Source organism: Manis javanica, chromosome 9 (assembly GCF_040802235.1).
Source record: "Manis javanica isolate MJ-LG chromosome 9, MJ_LKY, whole genome shotgun sequence".
NCBI lineage: Eukaryota > Metazoa > Chordata > Mammalia > Pholidota > Manidae > Manis > Manis javanica.
In genome coordinates, this window is record NC_133164.1 from 63,516,162 (window position 1) to 63,533,711 (window position 17,550).

General features: G+C 39.9%; 1 protein-coding gene and 1 pseudogene across 1 annotated transcript in view; both read right to left on the reverse strand.

Annotated features, from left to right (window-relative positions):
- The window catches only part of CHST9 (carbohydrate sulfotransferase 9), a 261,701-nt gene that overhangs the window by 112,217 nt on the left and 131,934 nt on the right, over positions 1-17,550 (reverse strand). Inside the window, exon 3 of the mRNA XM_037025364.2 lies at positions 560-601. Coding sequence (XP_036881259.1) covers positions 560-601 — 42 coding nt within the window. The remainder of the gene's footprint in view (positions 1-559; positions 602-17,550) is intronic.
- LOC108386214 (small ribosomal subunit protein eS1 pseudogene) lies at positions 9,059-9,768 on the reverse strand (annotated as a pseudogene).

The following is a 17,550-nucleotide window of genomic DNA, read 5'->3' on the forward strand; positions in this document are numbered from 1 at the left end:
GCTGAGTCTTTTTGCCTAAAGACCATTGTATATGTTAAGACCATAAAAACAAATATTCTTTTTAAACAAGGTATAGATGTTACCTCTATTTCTCTTACTCCTTGCAGACAATCTAAGATTGGGTCAAACTGCCAAAAATTGCATGTTAGCAATGTCAGAGGTTGTTTTACTGTATTCACAGAGGAAGACATTCTGGAAAATATAGTCCAGTGTCCTAGGCAGCTGTTAAATACTTTTAAAATAAAAACAGGAAAAATGTAAACTTTTTCAAATGAGGTAAACATTAACTATTCAGCGAAAAAAAAATAACTGAAATCGATCTTCAAAGTCTTTGGCTTCCTTTGTAAATTCCTTGAGGGCAAGGACCATGGCTGGCTTCTCCCTCACCCTCAAGGACCATCTGCCTCAACAAGGCCACCGGGACTGCACTGTCCGGGGACAGCCACTGTTGCCAGAATAGATGTTTACAAGGGACACTATGGGGTTTTCAGATATTTTGGTTGTTACTCTGCTCATTTATGCCTACCCAAGTCTCAAACAGTAAGTCGAGTTTACTTACCCATTCTGGGTATGGGCTGCAAGTAATTTACTGGTCCCCATCCTGGACAAGAAAGGAAATTCATAGATTACCATCATATCCAGAGAAATTTAAAAGCATTCTATATGATGATATCTTAAAGCCTCTAATATTTTATTTCCAGCAAAGCAAATCATGGGGAAAAAGGTAGTAAACAGAGTACGTCACCCTGTGGTTCTGGGCTGCTGAAGAGGACACAGGCTCGGTGGCACTTATGAGGAAACCAAGCATTACCTCTAAACATTGCCAAAGAAAAGACTGAGCTTTGGGCCTGTTTCCTCCTCACTGGAGAAAAGGAGCTGGAAAGCTTCCATTGCATGGAAGACATTTCCCTTGAATTCCTTGCGTTCTACTCCACAGCGCCAGTGTTCATACACAATTACATTTTTCACTCACAATCTCTGTGCAAATCTTTGTTTGTATACAATTATGTTTTCTGCTTAAAATGTCTGAGTACTTGGGGTGGGTCTCTTTGGGTCAACACTTGGGATGGACGTGCCATGTGCATCGCCTGCCATGGCCCACGGCAGGAAACCTTGTGAAGCTTGGAAGAGTAAATGAACTGAAATCTAGGATGAAAGAAAAAAAAAACTCTGAGAGAAGCGTTCCTGTGGATATCTGAAGCATCTGGAACTGATGTCAGTTTACTACTCTGCAGCAAAATGCTCTGAGAAAGAAATCCTGGGGATTCCTTGAGCCAATGATATTGCTCCCTGGGAATCAGGGAGGACCTCTTTCTCCAGATGGATTTGCTAAATGTGTTTTCTGGTTTAGTCATCTGCAGAGAAAGGGGAACCTCAGTTCATTCTGAGAACAAGTCTAGGGAACAGCAAGATGGTAATTATATGACTATATGACTTTTGCTTTCCAGATTACACAGTTCCAATTCTATACCTCATCATATTTTATATAATATATAATTCTAATATATAATGTATTATTGTATGCTAAATATATTAATATGTAATACCCTATATATATATATATATATATATATATATATATATATATATATATATATATATATATATATATATATGGAATGTTTTGCTCTCTATGTGCTCTTGTGTCTTAAATATACCTTTCCAAGTATGTTGAGAAAAACTTGAACAAAACTAAAGAATGGTAAGGCTTACACAACAGTAGGATTGCTGTTCTGTCTGCTATCCTACTCCTTTGAAATAAGTAGCTATCAGGGTGACTCCTTTACAACATTGCATTTCTAACCTTAATTGAGACAAAGATCCTATTGGCTCTTGCCTTTTTAATTAATCTTTCACCAAATTTCATTTGTGCTAAAATACCTACTTATGTCAATTAAATGCTAGTCTATCTTTAGAATGATCTAAAAAATATATTCAAGGGCATTTTGAACTGCATCATCATGAGTTCCCTATCAGCAGCTCCACTTGACTTAGTAATTGCTGCATTTTAGATGCTGGCATATGTAAGTCATTTGTATAGCTCATCAATAAGTTATATGTCTCACAGTACAACTGATCCCCCTGGGTTGGAACCTGATATGTAATCCACTGCTTCAACCCACTTTGATGTGATTGCAGCTCTATATTTACTTGTTCATCCATGTACTAATAGCATGACTAAGGTCACATGTTTGTGGCTTGGTGATAACAATATTGTTTAGTCTAAAACCCCAAATCTTTCTTTTCAAAACTGATTTTATCCACCATATTCTCATTGTTTATGTAATCTGTCATTTAACCATGGAAGGAAATTAAATTGATGTGGAAAAAAAGGCTACTCAAGAAGTCAGTCATGGCTGCTGCTCTGTCTTTCTCGATATTCTTGTAAGTTGTTTACTGATTGAGTGAGGAATTGTTCTCATCAGGCATTATTTTAAGCCCTATGGCTCATAATGATCAGTCATTTCCTCAAAAAATGTGGACACGATGGGCTCTTTTCCCCATTTTCACACTGGCTCAAATATAAAGCCTGTGCAAGGTCATCTGCCTATATCTTTTATTCATTTTTAATTGATTGTGGTAAAAAAACAGACAGCACGAGATTTATGCTCTTAAATTAAAAACTGTACAGTAGGGTATTGTTCGCTACAAGCACAGTGCTGCAAGCAGATCTCTGGGATTTTTTCTCCTTGCATGACTGAAACTCCATAGCCACTGAACAGCAACTCCCCCTTCCCCCTCCCCAGCCCACCACCCTCTCCCCAAACCACCAGCTGCCAGTTTCTTAAGGGGCTCCAGAAACTGACATTAGGGCATAACAGTGAGCGTTCTCGGGGACTGGCTACTCCTCCCTGGTCTAGTTGGGCTCTTCACACCTTACGGACTGAAGTATGTTAGTTAAGTGCATGCGTGTCTCCTGCTCTACGTGGAAACTCCCTGAATCCAGGGGTGATCCACTCTTGCTCTCTGTAACTTCCCACATCCTAGTTTGGTGTCATGTATACACACGTACTGAATTAAATTAAATTTAAAATTTTGTTTTCAAGGGTTAATATTAACCAATGTTAATTTTAAGGATCTGATAAAAGGACTGAAAAGCAAATACCATTTATTTTTGAGTTTATGAACTGTCTCATAAAGAAAAGCATCCTCTCTCACCTCTTGATAATAGTACTAGTGTGTGCAGCTCTTAAAACCTTTGACTCCATCTTCTAAATCATTTCTATTCCTACACATCTTTTAATGTAACAACTACCTAAGATGTCGGGTTCAGTCCATACAATCAATATAAACTGACTTTCTTGCTACATGGACATATTTAATAACTATGAATGTTCCTCCGTGGTCAGCTGTGTGAATGACTTTAAATGTCAGCATCCAGGCATGCTTCACATAACAGAAATCAATTGGGTTTTGCCAGAGTCCTAAAATTAATGAGTGTGAAAACCTCACATCCAGTGTAGATGTTCTTTTATTGTGCTTGTAAGATTGCTCATGGTCTCAAAGACTTAATTTAGTGGCACAAACAAGCTTATGAAACAAGGTCTTTCCCCATCATCACATTACTTATTCTCAGTTATTTTTGGTTTTGGTGTTAAAGCATGTTTCACCTGTTGAAACTTGGTGTAAACACGATACTAAGTGAATAGGTCTAGAGTTTTGATGGGAAATCAATTTAAAAAATAGCATTTCACTGATCCTTTTCCTGAGGGTTTGAGAGCTTCATGCGTCACGAATGGCACAGAGCGAGAGAGAGCTCACACTCAAGTGAGAGAACACAAATATGACCATAACGTACTTTTCTCAAAGTCATCCTTCTGGCTGCATGGTAAATTAATTTAGTTGTTTATCACTGTCCTTACCTAACAGAGAATACAAATACAGGAAAAGGTTGGACAGTTTTCTAAGGACAGGTGGCAGTTTGTGGTTAAAAAGAAAATAGGTTACATTTCATGAATGAATCAGTTCCCGCCCCCATCCCCTCCACCACTAGACAAATCTTTCAGAAATGCAATTATCCATACCCTTTGAATTTTACATACAGGTTTTCTGATGCAAAAAAAAAAAAAAAAAATCACAGTGAAGATTAGGTCCTTTGCTGTCTAATTTTTGGTTGTTGGAGTTTGGAGTTAAAAGTTTACCCCAGTATCTTCCTTTGAAATATTGATTTGGTCTAACCTTCTTTTCTTTTCTCTTCTAAAATTATCTGGATTGACAATTATTAAATTAACAATGACCACATTAACAGCTAACAAGTACTGAATCTTTATTAAATATCAGACATGCTGCTAGCACTTTATGTGAACCTTATCTAATTTAATACCAGAAGAAGCCCTTGGGAATATGACGTGGATTTCTGCACATGAAACAGAACTACATGTTTTAAGTTCTGCACTTTTTTTTTTTACATAAACTTTATCTGTAATCAGCATCTATGTTTCCTTGTTTCAGTTCCATTAAAGTGGATCAAAACTTAAAGACACAAAGCAGAATCTTTTTAGATTTGTGTTTTTCCTTAATATTTTGCCATTATATTTTCATACCTAATTCTATAGCATTTTACTTTTAGTGGCTCAATATTATTGAGTTTTTCCAAAGCATTCTGTAGAAATAGCAATATTTTTATGCATCTGTATGTCAAACTGGTTTACATAACTTATAACTGAGTTGAATAATCATATGAGCTAGAAAACTCAGCACAGCAGGTATGGGGACAATGACAACTGACTTAGGGTCTACAGCCCCCTAGGCAGGGATGGAAGTGTGTGGTGGGCTAGAGGGAGAGCAGTTGAGGCCCTGGTGTGGAGCGGGCTGTCAGCAGGTGATACCTAGAGAGGGGACAGTTGCATAATTAGGCAAATCGTTTAAGGGAGGGCCAGTTAAAAGAACTTCTGCCATATTTGATACTTGAACTGTGCATGTATGATTTTAATAAAATTACAATAAAATATAATAAGTTTTTTTAAATGGAGGGAGAAGGAGGAAGCGAGTAAGGTGAGGTACCATGCTCCAGATTACAGAACTAGATGGGGGCTAGGATTTGGCTGCAGAATTCTGCCTCCCAGTCTAGTGGCCCAGTAATCTCCCTCCGTCCCATGAGCCTCAGGACAGAGATGACTGAGGTGGGGTATGTGGCCTGCCGTCACCCAGGAAGGGAGCTTGGACAGCTCAAGAGTGACCAGCATGAGAACACAGTAACAGAGGAGGAAAGAAGTCAGAAAGTGACAAAACTGTCAGAAATCTGCAGAACCACCCAATTGTGGTTTCCTTCAGTGAGTCCAAATATTTCCTGACCTTGTGCCTCACTGGTTCAAAACAAAAGTGGTTTTAGCAAATAAATTTGACCAGTTGATACTGCCAACTATTTTCAGAACCGGTTTTTGCAACCCTGAAATTGAAGAGCCCCTGAAGGGATATCCCTCCTCTCCCGCCAACAATAAACCCCACAGAAGAACTTTTGACCAATGGTCCCTGGAGAGCCAGGGATGGGAGGAAGCTTGGGGAAATATCTGGTGACAATAGCAATTAAGTCATTTGAATCTCACCACCCACTTCCTTCTAATCCTTGGGTTTTACAGGTTCTATTTCTGTTAAGTCCTTCTTGAGTAAGATTATTTTGAAGAACTTCCTAGCTTCCTGGAAAGAATGATTTTATAGTAGCTGTTTAAAATGCCTCAGATTATTATGTCTTTCCATTAAGTATTAATGATTTCAGTGTATGGTAAATGCTTTCTATGTTTCTTTCATAGGCATTTTCCAAATTATTTCCTTCAAGAAGAAAATTATAAAGGTATTAAGATTTCTATGACTTTATGAAGAATCCATAAAAAACATTAAGCTCTCAAATGGCTACCCTTCATTAAAATTATGGTAAAATGTGCAAAATGTTTGTAAATAGGACATCACTTTCATCTACTTTCTAAAATAGCTGTTTAATTTTCAAATGATCTGTTTAAAAAAATTATTACTGCAACCTTTGGCTATAAATGTGGTTGAGATTTAAAGCCTCCTTAAAAAGAGTATCATCTCATTTCAGTATCTTTTTCGAAACAATATTATAAACAATGGATTAATTATTAAATGAGTACAAAGGGTAAGAAGCATATGCTTATTTCATTTTCCAAAGATTGAAGCAGTTTAGTAATTTTTATTTAACAAAATTAACTAAAAGCAAATCAAAGTGAAAGAGAAACAGGGCGAGCCCCAGGGCCAGAGTGGGGACTGAGCGCTCGCGCCCCGGGAGCTGTGCTCGGGACCCAGGCATCTCCTGTGCTCTGTGGCTGCGGCGCGCCTTGGTGCGCACCAGGCTCCCGGTGCAGGGCTCCGGAACTTCACGGAGGACAAACGGAACGGCATCCAGGGAGGTGCTGAGAGACAGGACGAGCCCAACCGGCAGCCTCTCAAGGGAGAACAGCAGTGAGAAGGGGCAGGGCGGATTCGGCGGCTATTTTCAGGGAAAACACTGAGCCCTGCTTCACTGAGCCCTGATTCCCTCCCTCATCTACAAAATGTCTTGATGTTCAGTTCTGCTTTGAGACTCTAGGAAATGGGGCAAAGAGTTTTCAAAAATTTAAAATAAATAAATAAGGCATTACAGAGGGTTTATCATTATCATTTTCATGTAATCACCATGTTTTTCCTATTTATGTTGCATTTAATCACTCCCTCTCCGTAAGTGCTCATGGATCCGCCACGGTCTTTGATCCTCACAGCCATTCCATGGGCTTCCTTGCTGGCATGTGACCCTGACTGATGCTTGTCATGCCATCTCAGAAACCGCATCCTCCCCCATTTCTTTCACTCTCATTTTTACTTGATTCTGTCCCAAATACATCCACACCCTTAACGTTGCCCTCTCCTGAACTTCAATTCTGCCTCTTCAAATTCTAGCTTCCACATCAGTGTCCTGTTGCTGGATCAAATGGAACTAGACTGGAATGAAACTCGTAATCTTTTCCCCCAAACCACTTGTCCCTCTGAGCCTGCACATGTGTGTGTTATACAGACTGCCTGCTGCCATTCAGGCTTTCCACTGTGACATTCCCCCCACCTGCACCCCATGCCTGTTTCCAGACAGTCACCTCCGGGTCCTTTCTTGCTGTCTCATACTCATTCTTTTTCTTTAACACCTCCTCCCCAGTCATTCCCACCAAGGTCCTTTACACATCAAAGCCTAGACGACTGCAATTATCTCCAAACTGATAACTCTGCTTTTGGTGTCCATCATGTTAATTTTCCAAATTAATTGTTTAAAAAATTGTTCTACCCATGCTAATCTCCTCCTCAAATCCTCTATTTGCAGCTCTCTGGTACAAGTGCCTGCCTAACTCTGCATTCAGGGCTCATGAAAGTATTACTTCTACTCACCTGTGTAACTGAGATCTTTCCCCTACAAATTCTGAAAGTCCCCTGAACAGGTCACATCCATTTCTATTCCCAAGCCTGAAACAGCCGAACAGCCGATTCCCTTCCTTCTGCTTGAAGAAGTCCCATTCCTTCTTCAAGATCTAACCTTGATGACTTCGTCTCTCCATGTTCAGAGCAGTTGTCTCCTGAACTGTAGTGGTTGTTGCTCACTGGGGAGGCAGGCAGAGCCCAGGAGTGAAGAGCGTGCCAGGCCCCGCCCCTTACGTTCATTAACTCATTTATTTCTTTTCAGTAAGTACTACCAGAATTCCTACTTTACAGGTGGGGGCAGGGCTCAGAGAAATTACCAACTAGACTAGGTCCCGAAGTTGTGAAGTGCTGGGTGCAAACCCCGGCGGTCTGGCCACGATCCTAACCCTTACACTGCACCATCTGCAGAAGATTCTGCTATATAAATCCCTTTGTGTCAACTATCTTTGCTATATGCACGCATGCTGAAGGAAAGGACATGGTCCCCATCCTCTGCACCTCTGATTAGCACACAGAGATACCAGTAGGAGCAACGTAAGAAGTACTGGAAGCGAGTTTAGCAGAAGAAACAAGAGCAAACCCCTGCCTGCCATGCTTCAAACACACAGAGCCACATACCTCCTTCTTGATCTTTCCTATATTATATGAATTATATGTGTATTTCACAGATCAGAAAGGGGATGATGTTAATAATAAAAACACCTTATACTTTTCCCAATTTCAGAATGAAGGCCAGAAAATGGAGAAAGATCTTTCAGTGTTACAGTCGCCCTCCCTCACTTTCCTCCCTCACTTTTTCCTTCTTCTCTTTCTTCCCTTGCCGCCCTCTCCACAAATATTTGTTTTATTCACACAGCCTGGCAGAAAAACAAACCTCTGGGTAGGTTATTAACATTTCCATCCTGGATGCTAAAGGACAGAGGCAAGTAATATAAAGTAATATCAAAAGCAATAAAAAGGGTGCTAAAATTTATTGTGAATGTGCCATGAGCGCAGTGTTAGTCCCAGGGCTTGGCAGGTGTGACCTCACTCACCTCCATAACAACTCTGTGGGCAGTCCTCTTCTGGAGTTTTTACAGATTGCTATCAACTCCATTTTACAGATAAGGGGGGTAAACAGAGAGAGGTTAAGGTCATGGCTCCTACGGGGCAGAGCTGGGGACTCAACCCTGGTAGCCGGAGCCTGGAGCTGGACTCCCTCCAGGAGTCAGCTCTGCAGCCTGCAGAAGGCCTATGGAAAACTGGCTACATTTCCTTGGAAAAGAGCCCCATAAATAGTATCAGAGGTTCAGAGCAACAGGAATGCTTCCAACTCCATCATGGCTCAACCCAAAAGCAGGTGGGTGACTTTTAACAAGTTGCCCTTTCAGGGCTTCTTTCAATCCATTTGTAAAATGAAAAATCAGCACCAAATAATCTCCAGAGTTCCTCCCAGACACACAGACATTCTATTATTCTAAAAGGGCAGCAGCGAGCATCCACCCATACTGGAGTCAGGAGAGCGTAAGGCCAGCACGTTGGCTGAAGCCTGTCTTGGTGGTCGGCGTCTCTCACTTCCAGCTTGTCTTTTGCTGACCTCAGCTGCTCGGAAGACAATTGCCCAACCCAAAAAGCAACTGGAAATACAATGACCTACCCTCAACAAATTTTTTTTTTTGAACATCACAAATAAGATTTTTTATTTGATACCTAAAGTCTGAATTTTAAACAGATTTTTGGACTGGTGGTTCATATCCATCAGCTCGTTCAACTTAGGCACCTGTCTCATCCCCAGTAGCTTTTCCAGAACTACTGCCTTCACCGTGAAGCTCCATGAGTTTTCCCAATTCAAACTTGGGCTTCTTCAGCATTTTTCTTTTCTAACAAAGACATCATAGAGTGGATAAATAGATTGGCAAGCGTTTTCTATGTCTTTTCCAATGCTGTCTGAAATCAATTTATTGACTACTTCTTTCAAGTTATTTGTCTGCACTTCTTGGGTCATGATTTCTATCATCTTCTTCCGGATTTGGTGGAAATGTTGATGCTGAGCATAAGAGGTCTTCCAGATACGATTATTGCATTTTTTAGTACAACCAACACAGAACAGACAAAGCAAATAACCATTGGTAGTCTTGACGTCAACATGAGCTTCAGTCATGGTCTGCCATTCTTGGATCATGCAGCACATTTTGTCACAGGTAAGATCCATGCCATGGAAGTTAGCCAAGCAGTTTTACCCTGAATATCCTCAGTAATTAACTAGAATTTTAAAAATGCAACTTCATCATTCTGCAGATCAGCAAGACTCACTTCAAAAACACAACCCTTCAGGGCATCAGATGCAATTTTGGTTCCTTGAGTTCTTGTGACTAGTGTTTTTCCAATATTTTTTTATTATTATTATTATTTTTATTATTTTTATTTTTATTTATTTATTTTAATTTTTAATTTTTATTTTTATTTATTTATTTATTTATATTTTTTATTATTTTTATTATTTTTTTTTGAGAGGGCATCTCTCATATTTATTGATCAAATGGTTGTTAACAACAATAAAATTCAGTATAGGGGGGTCAATGCTCAATGTACAATCATTAATCCATCTCAAGCCTAATTCTCGTCAGTCTCCAATCTTCTGAAGCATAACGAACAAGTTCTTACATGGTGAACGAATTCTTACATAGTGAACAAATTCTTACATGGTGAACAGTACAAGGGCATTCATCACAGAAACTTTCGGTTTTGATCATGCATTATGACCTATAAACAATCAGGTCAAATATGAATATTCGTTTGATTTTTGTTCTTGATTTATATGTTGATCCCACATTTCTCCTATTATTATTATTATTATTTTTATTTTTAATAAAATGCTGAAGTGGTAGGTAGATGCAAGATAAAGGTAGAAAACATAGTTTAGTGCTGTAAGAGGGCAAATGTAGATGATCAGATGATCAGGTGTGTGCCTATGGACTAAATATTAATCCAGGCTAGACAAGGGCAGCAAGGCATCCACGGATGCAGAAGATTTCTCTCAAAGCAGGGGGGGTGAGGATCTGAGCCTCACCTCTGTTGATCCCCAAATTCTCACCTGATGGCCCCCCTGTGACTGTGCCTGTCTTAGGTTGTTCCTCCCTTGAGGAATCTTACCCGTCTCTGGCTAACCAGTCATCTTCCGGGGCCATACAGGGAAATGTAAAGTTGGTAAGTGAGAGAGAAGCCATATTGTTTGCAAAGGTTAGCTTTTTACTTCTTTGCAGATTTATGCCCTGTGGCTTCTATGCCCAGCACTTGTCTCGAGGTATCTTTACCACCTGGAGGAATTATGATACTCGGTAAATTCGATATGAGGCACGAATTCTATTTAAGGGTTGTAATTAGGAAGGAAGAAGAAAAGCTATAGATGTAGCATATGAAGGAAACATGGGAGGATTGATTATTTCTTTGACATATCTTCTTGTATAGTACCTTAAGTATGTATAGGTTTTAAACTAACTAATTTGCACACACATATTAACATAATAGGAATACGGTGACATAAACAAAGCAAATCTATAATTACCATCCATCTCCAGTGAAGCCAAGAAAACCATTTAGGCACACTAGGCATTTGTGAGAATTTATCTATGATATGATGGATATTGTCCAACTGTACTTGAACCATCAGACAAATTAAAGCAGCCCATTTCTGGGATCTGTTCACATCCCATATGTTCTTTTAACCATAGATAGTCCATAGTCATGAGATTTTGGAGCGCTACAACTTGCACCCCTCCCAACTCCTGGTTGAGTTCCAACAGTACAGATCTGGTCAAATTCGTTGTCTCACTGTATGCACATGCCAGCCTAGACATCTCCCTCCTCATTCCTATGGCAAGTCCAGGAGATGGTGGGCTGGATGCAGCCACAACCGCAGCATCGTCCGGATCCCTGTGGAGGCTTTTTGATGATCATCCCCTGGCACAAGTCCTCCAGAGAGTGCTGATGCCGGAAGCTCCTCCTCATATCGTATCTTAGTTCATTTTCTGGGTATCCAAGCTAGGCCTTGATCTTCTGCATAGAAACAAACAGACCCTTTGCCCACACTTTGACATACCCTCTATACCACTGTGCAGAACTCATTGGAGGTCAGCACACAGTAACTGCTTTTTTTTTTTTTTTAATTAAGAGAAAGGAATATTATCAGAAAAGAGTACCTCCATAGCTGATTATCTGACACCCTTTAAGTGATCAACATTAAGGATATTTAAAGCATGCGTTGATCTTTGATTTACCAATAGTTTTATCCTGTTAAGGAGTAATCCTCCTTTTCTTTCTTTCTTTCTTTTTTTTAATTTTTAATCTACACTTACATGAAGAATACTATGTTTACTATGCTCTCCCCTATATCAGGTCCCCCCTAACAACCACATTACGGTTACTGTCCATCAGCTTAGCAAAATGTTGTAGAGTCACTACTTGTCCTCTCTGTGTTGTGCAGCCCACCCTCCCCTTTCTCCCTCCCCCCCATGCATGCTAATCTTAATACCCCCCTTCTTCTTCCCCCCCCTTATCCCTCCCTCCCCACCCATCCTCCCCAGTTCCTTTCCCTTTGGTACCTGTTAGTCCATTTTTGGGTTCTGTAATTCCACTGCTGTTTTGTTCCTTCAGTTTTTCCTTTGTTCCTATACTCCTCAGATGAGTGAAATCATTTGGTATTTCTCTTTCTCCGCTTGGCTTATTTCACTGAGCATAATACTCTCCAGCTCCATCCATGTTGCTGCAAATGGTTGGATTTTTCCACTTCTTATGTATGAGTAGTATTCCATTGTGTATATGTACCACATCTTCTTTATCCATTCATCTACCGATGGACATTTAGGTTGCTTCCAATTCTTGGCTATTGTAAATAGTGCTGCTATAAACATAGGAGTGCATCTGTCTTTCTCAAACTTGATTGCTGCGTTCTTAGGGTAAATTCCTAGGAGTGGAATTCCTGGGTCAAATGGTAGGTCTGTTTTGAGCATTTTGATGCACCTCCATACTGCTTTCCACAATGGTTGAACTAATTTACATTCCCACCAGCAGTGTAGGAGGGTTCCCCTTTCTCCACAGCCTCGCCAACATTTGTTGTTGTTTGTCTTTTGGATGGCAGCTATCCTTACTGGTGTGAGGTGATACCTCATTGTAGTTTTAATTTGCATTTCTCTGATAATTAGCGATGTGGAGCATCTTTTCATGTGTCTGTTGGCCATCTGTATTTCTTTTTTGGAGAACTGTCTGTTCAGTTCCTCTGCCCATTTTTAAATTGGGTTATTTGCTATTTGTTTGTTGAAGTGTGTGAGCTCTTTATATATTCTGGACGTCAAGCCTTTATCAGATCTGTCATTTTCAAATATATTCTCCCATACTGTAGGGTTCCTTTTTGTTCTATTGATGGTGTCTTTCACTGTACAGAAGCTTTTCAGCTTAATGTAGTCCCACTTGCTCATTTTTGCTGTTGTTTTCCTTGCCCGGGGAGATATGTTCAAGAAGAGATCACTCATGTTTATGTCTAAGAGGGTTTTGCCTATGTTTTTTTCCAAGAGTTTAATGGTTTCATGACTTACATTCAGGTCTTTGATCCATTTTGAATTTACCTTTGTATATGGGGTTAGACAATGGTCCAGTTTCATTCTCCTACATGTAGCTGTCCAGTTTTGCCAGCACCATCTGTTGAAGAGACTGTCATTTTGCCATTGTATATCCATGGCTCCTTTATCAAATATTAATTGACCATATATGTTTGGGTTAATTTCTGGGGTCTCTAATCTGTTCCACTGGTCTGTGGCTCTGTTCTTGTGCCAGTACCAAATTGTCTTGATTACTATGGCTTTGTAGTAGAGCTTGAAGTTGGGGAGTGAGATCCCCCCTACTTTATTCTTCTTTTTCAGGATTGCTTTGGCTATTCGGGGTCTTTGGTATTTCCATATGAATTTTTGAATTATTTGTTCCAATTCATTGAAGAATGTTGCTGGTAATTTGAGAGGGATTGCATCAAATCTGTATATTGCTTTGGGCAGGATGACCATTTTGACGATATTAATTCTTCCTAGCCATGAGCATGGGATGAGTTTCCATTTATTAGTGTCCCCTTTAATTTCTCTTAAGAGTGACTTGTAGTTTTCAGAGTATAAGTCTTTCACTTCTTTGGTTAGGTTTATTCCTAGGTATTTTATTCTTTTTGATGCAATTGTGAATGGAATTGTTTTCCTGATTTCTCTTTCTATTGATTCGTTGTTAGTGTAGAGGAAAGCTACAGATTTCTGTGTGTTAATTTTGTATCCTGCAAGTTTGCTGTATTCCGATATCAGTTCTAGTAGTTTTGGAGTGGAGTCTTTAGGGTTTTTGATGTACAGTATCATATCATCTGCAAATAGTGACAGTTTAACTTCTTCTTTACCAATCTGGATTCCTTGTATTTCTTTGTTTTGTCTGATTGCCGTGGCTAGGACCTCCAGTACTATGTTAAATAACAGTGGGGAGAGTGGGCATCCCTGTCTTGTTCCCGATCTCAGAGGAAATGCTTTCAGCTTCTTGCTGTTCAGTATAATGCTGGCTGTGGGTTTATGATATATGGCCTTTATTATGTTGAGGTACTTGCCCTCTATTCCCATTTTGCTGAGAGTTTTTATCATGAGTGGATGTTGAATTTTGTCAAATGCTTTTTCAGCATCTATGGAGATGATCATGTGGTTTTTGTCTTTCTTTTTGTTGATGTGGTGGATGATGTTGATGGATTTTCGAATGTTGTACCATCCTTGCATCCCTGGGATGAACCCCACTTGGTCATGGTGTATGATCCTTTTGATATACTGTTGAATTCTGTTTGCTAATATTTTATTGAGTATTTTTGCATCTACATTCATCAGGGATATTGGTCTCTAATTTTCTTTTTTGGTGGGGTCTTTGCCTGGTTTTGGTATTAGGGTGATGTTGGCCTCAAAGAATGAGTTTGGGAGTATTCCCTGTTCTTCTATTTTGTGGAACACTTTAAGGAGAATGGGTATTATGTCTTCTCTGTGTGTCTGATAAAATTCCGAAGTAAATCCGTCCGGCCCCGGGGTTTTGTTCTTGGGTAGTTTTTTGATTACCGTTTCAATTTCTTTGCTCGTAATTGGTTTGTTTAACTTTTGTGTTTCTTCCTTGGTCAGTCTTGGGAGGTTGTATTTTTCTAGGAAGTTGTCCATTTCTTCTAGGTTTTCCAGCTTGTTGGCATATAGGTTTTCATAGTAGTCTTTAATAATTCTTTGTATTTCTGTGGAGTCTGTCGTGATTTTTCCATTCTCATTTCTGATTATGTTGATTTGTGTTGACTCTCTTTTTCTCTTAATAAGTTGGGCTAGAGGCTTATCTATTTTGTTTATTTTCTCAAAGAACCAGCTCTTGGTTTCGTTGATTTCTGCTATTGTTTTATTCTTCTCAATTTTGTTTATTTCTTCTCTGATCTTTATTATGTCCCTCCTTCTGCTGACTTTAGGCCTCATTTGTTCTTCTTTTTCCAGTTTTAATAATTGTGATGTTAGACTATTCATTTGGGATTGTTCTTCCTTCTTCAAGTGTGCCTGGATTGCTATATACTTTCCTCTTAAGACTGCTTTCGCTGCATCCCACAGAAGTTGGGGCTTAGTGTTGTTGTTGTCATTTGTTTCTATATATTCCTTGATCTCTATTTTGATTTGTTCATTGATCCATTGATTATTTAGTAGCATGTTGTTAAGCCTCCATGTGTTTGTGAGCGTTTTTGTTTTCTTTGTAGAATTTATTTCTACTTTCTTACCTTTGTGGTCTGAAAAATTGGTTGGTAGAATTTCAGTATTTTGGAATTTACTGAGGTTCTTTTTGTGAGCTAGTATGTGGTCTATTCTGGAGAATGTTCCATGTGCACTTGAGAAGAATGTATATCCTGTTGCTTTTGGATGTAGAGTTCTATAGATGTCTATTAGGTCCATCTGTTCTAGTGTGTTGTTCAGTGCCTGTGTGTCTTTACTTATTTTCTGCCCGGTGGTTCTATCCTTTGGGGTGAGTGGTGTGTTGAAGTATCCTACAATGAATGCATTGCAGTCTATTTCCCTCTTTAGTTCTGTTAATATTTGCTTCACATATGCTGGTGTTCCTGTATTGGGTGCATATATATTTAGAATGGTTATATCCTCTTGTTGGACTGAGCCCTTTATCATTATGTAGTATCCTTCTTTATCTCCTGTTACTTTCTTTGTTTTGAAGTCTATTTTGTCTGATATTAGTACTGCAACCCCTGCTTTCTTCTCACTGTTGTTTGCCTGAAATATGTTTTTCCATCCCTTGACTTTTAGTCTATGCTTATCTTTGGGTTTAAGGTGAGTTTCTTGTAAGCAGCATATAGATGGGTCTTGCTTTTTTATCCATTCTATTACTCTATATCTTTTGATTGGTGCATTACGTCCATTTACATTTAGGGTGACTATTGAGAGATATATACTTATTGCCATTGCAGGCTTTAGATTCGTGGTTACCAAAGGTTCAAGGTTAGCTTCTTTAGTATCTTACTGCCTAACTTAGCTCGCTTATTGAGCTGTTATATACACTATCTGGAGATTCTTTTCTTCTGTCCCTTCTTATTTCTCCTCCTCCATTCTTCATATGTTGTGTGTTTTGTTCTGTGCTCTTTTTAGGGGTGCTCCCATCTAGAGCAGTACCTGTAGGATGCCCTGTAGAGGTGGTTTGTGGGAAGCAAATTCCCTCAGCTTTTGCTTGTCTGGGAATTGTTTAATCCCGCCATCATATTTAAATGATAGTCGTGCTGGATACAGTATCCTTGGTTCAAGGCCCTTCTGTTTCATTGCATTAAGTATATCATGCCATTCTCTTCTGGCCTGTAGGGTTTCTGTTGAGAAGTCTGATGTTAGCCTGATGGGTTTTCCTTTATAGGTGACCTTTTTCTCTCTAGCTGCCTTTAAAACTCTTTCCTTGTCCTTGATCCTTGCCATTTTAATTACTATGTGTCTTGGTGTTGTCCTCCTTGGATCCTTTCTGTTGGGAGTTCTGTGTAATTCCATGGTCTGTTCGATTATTTCCTCCCCCAGTTTGTGGATGTTTTCAGCAATTATTTCTTCAAAGAGACTTTCTATCCCTTTTCCTCTTTCTTCTTCTTCTGGTACCCCTATAATACTTATTCCTTTTGTATTGGTCACATATTTCTCTTAGTGTTGTTTCATTCCTGGAGATCCTTTTATCTCTCTCTATGTCAGCTTCTGTACGTTCCTGTTCTCTGGCTTCTATTCCTTCAATGGCCTCTTGCATCTTATCCATTCTGCTTATAAATCCTTCCAGGGATTGTTTAACTTCTGTGATCTCCTTCCTGACCTCTGTGATCTCCTTCCGGACTTCATCCCACTGCTCTTGCATTTTTCTCTGCATCTCATCCCACTGCTCTTGCATTTTTCTCTGCATCTCATCCCATTGCTCTTGCATTTTTCTCTGCATCTATGTCAGCATGTTCATGATTTTTATTTTGAATTCTTTTTCAGGAGGACTAGTTAGGTCTGTCTCCCTCTCAGGTGTTGTCTCTGTGATCTTTGTCTGCCTGTAGTTTTGCCTTTTCATGGTGATAGAGATAGTTTGCAGAGCTGGTACAAGTGACCGCTGGAAGAGCTTCCCTTCTTGTTGGTTTGTGGCCTTTTCCTGGGAGAATAGCGACCTCTAGTGGCTTGTGCTGGGCAGCTGTGTGCAGACAGGGCTTCTGCTTCCTGCCCAGTTGCTTTGGGGTTTATCTCTGCCGTTGCTGTGGGCTTGGCCTGGCTGGGGCTGTTCCTCCAAAATGGTGGAGCCCCGTTGGAGGGGGAGCGGCTAGGAGGCTATTTATCTCCGTAAGGGGCCTCTGTGCTCCCTGCTGCCCAGGGGGTTAGAGTGCCCAGAGATCCCCAGATTCCCTGCCTCTGGTCTAAGTGACCTGTCCTGCCCCTTTAAGTCTTCCAAAAAGCACTCTCCAAACCAAAACAACAACAGCAACAATGAGAGAGGGAACAGAAAGAAAAAAAAAGGAAAAAACACGCGATTTTTTTTTTTGTCCTCAGGTGCCGGTCCCAGGCACCCGCTCACTGGTCCTGCTGCCGTGTCTCCCTAGCACCAGGGTCCCTGTCCCTTCAAGGCTTCCAAAAAGCACCCACCCAC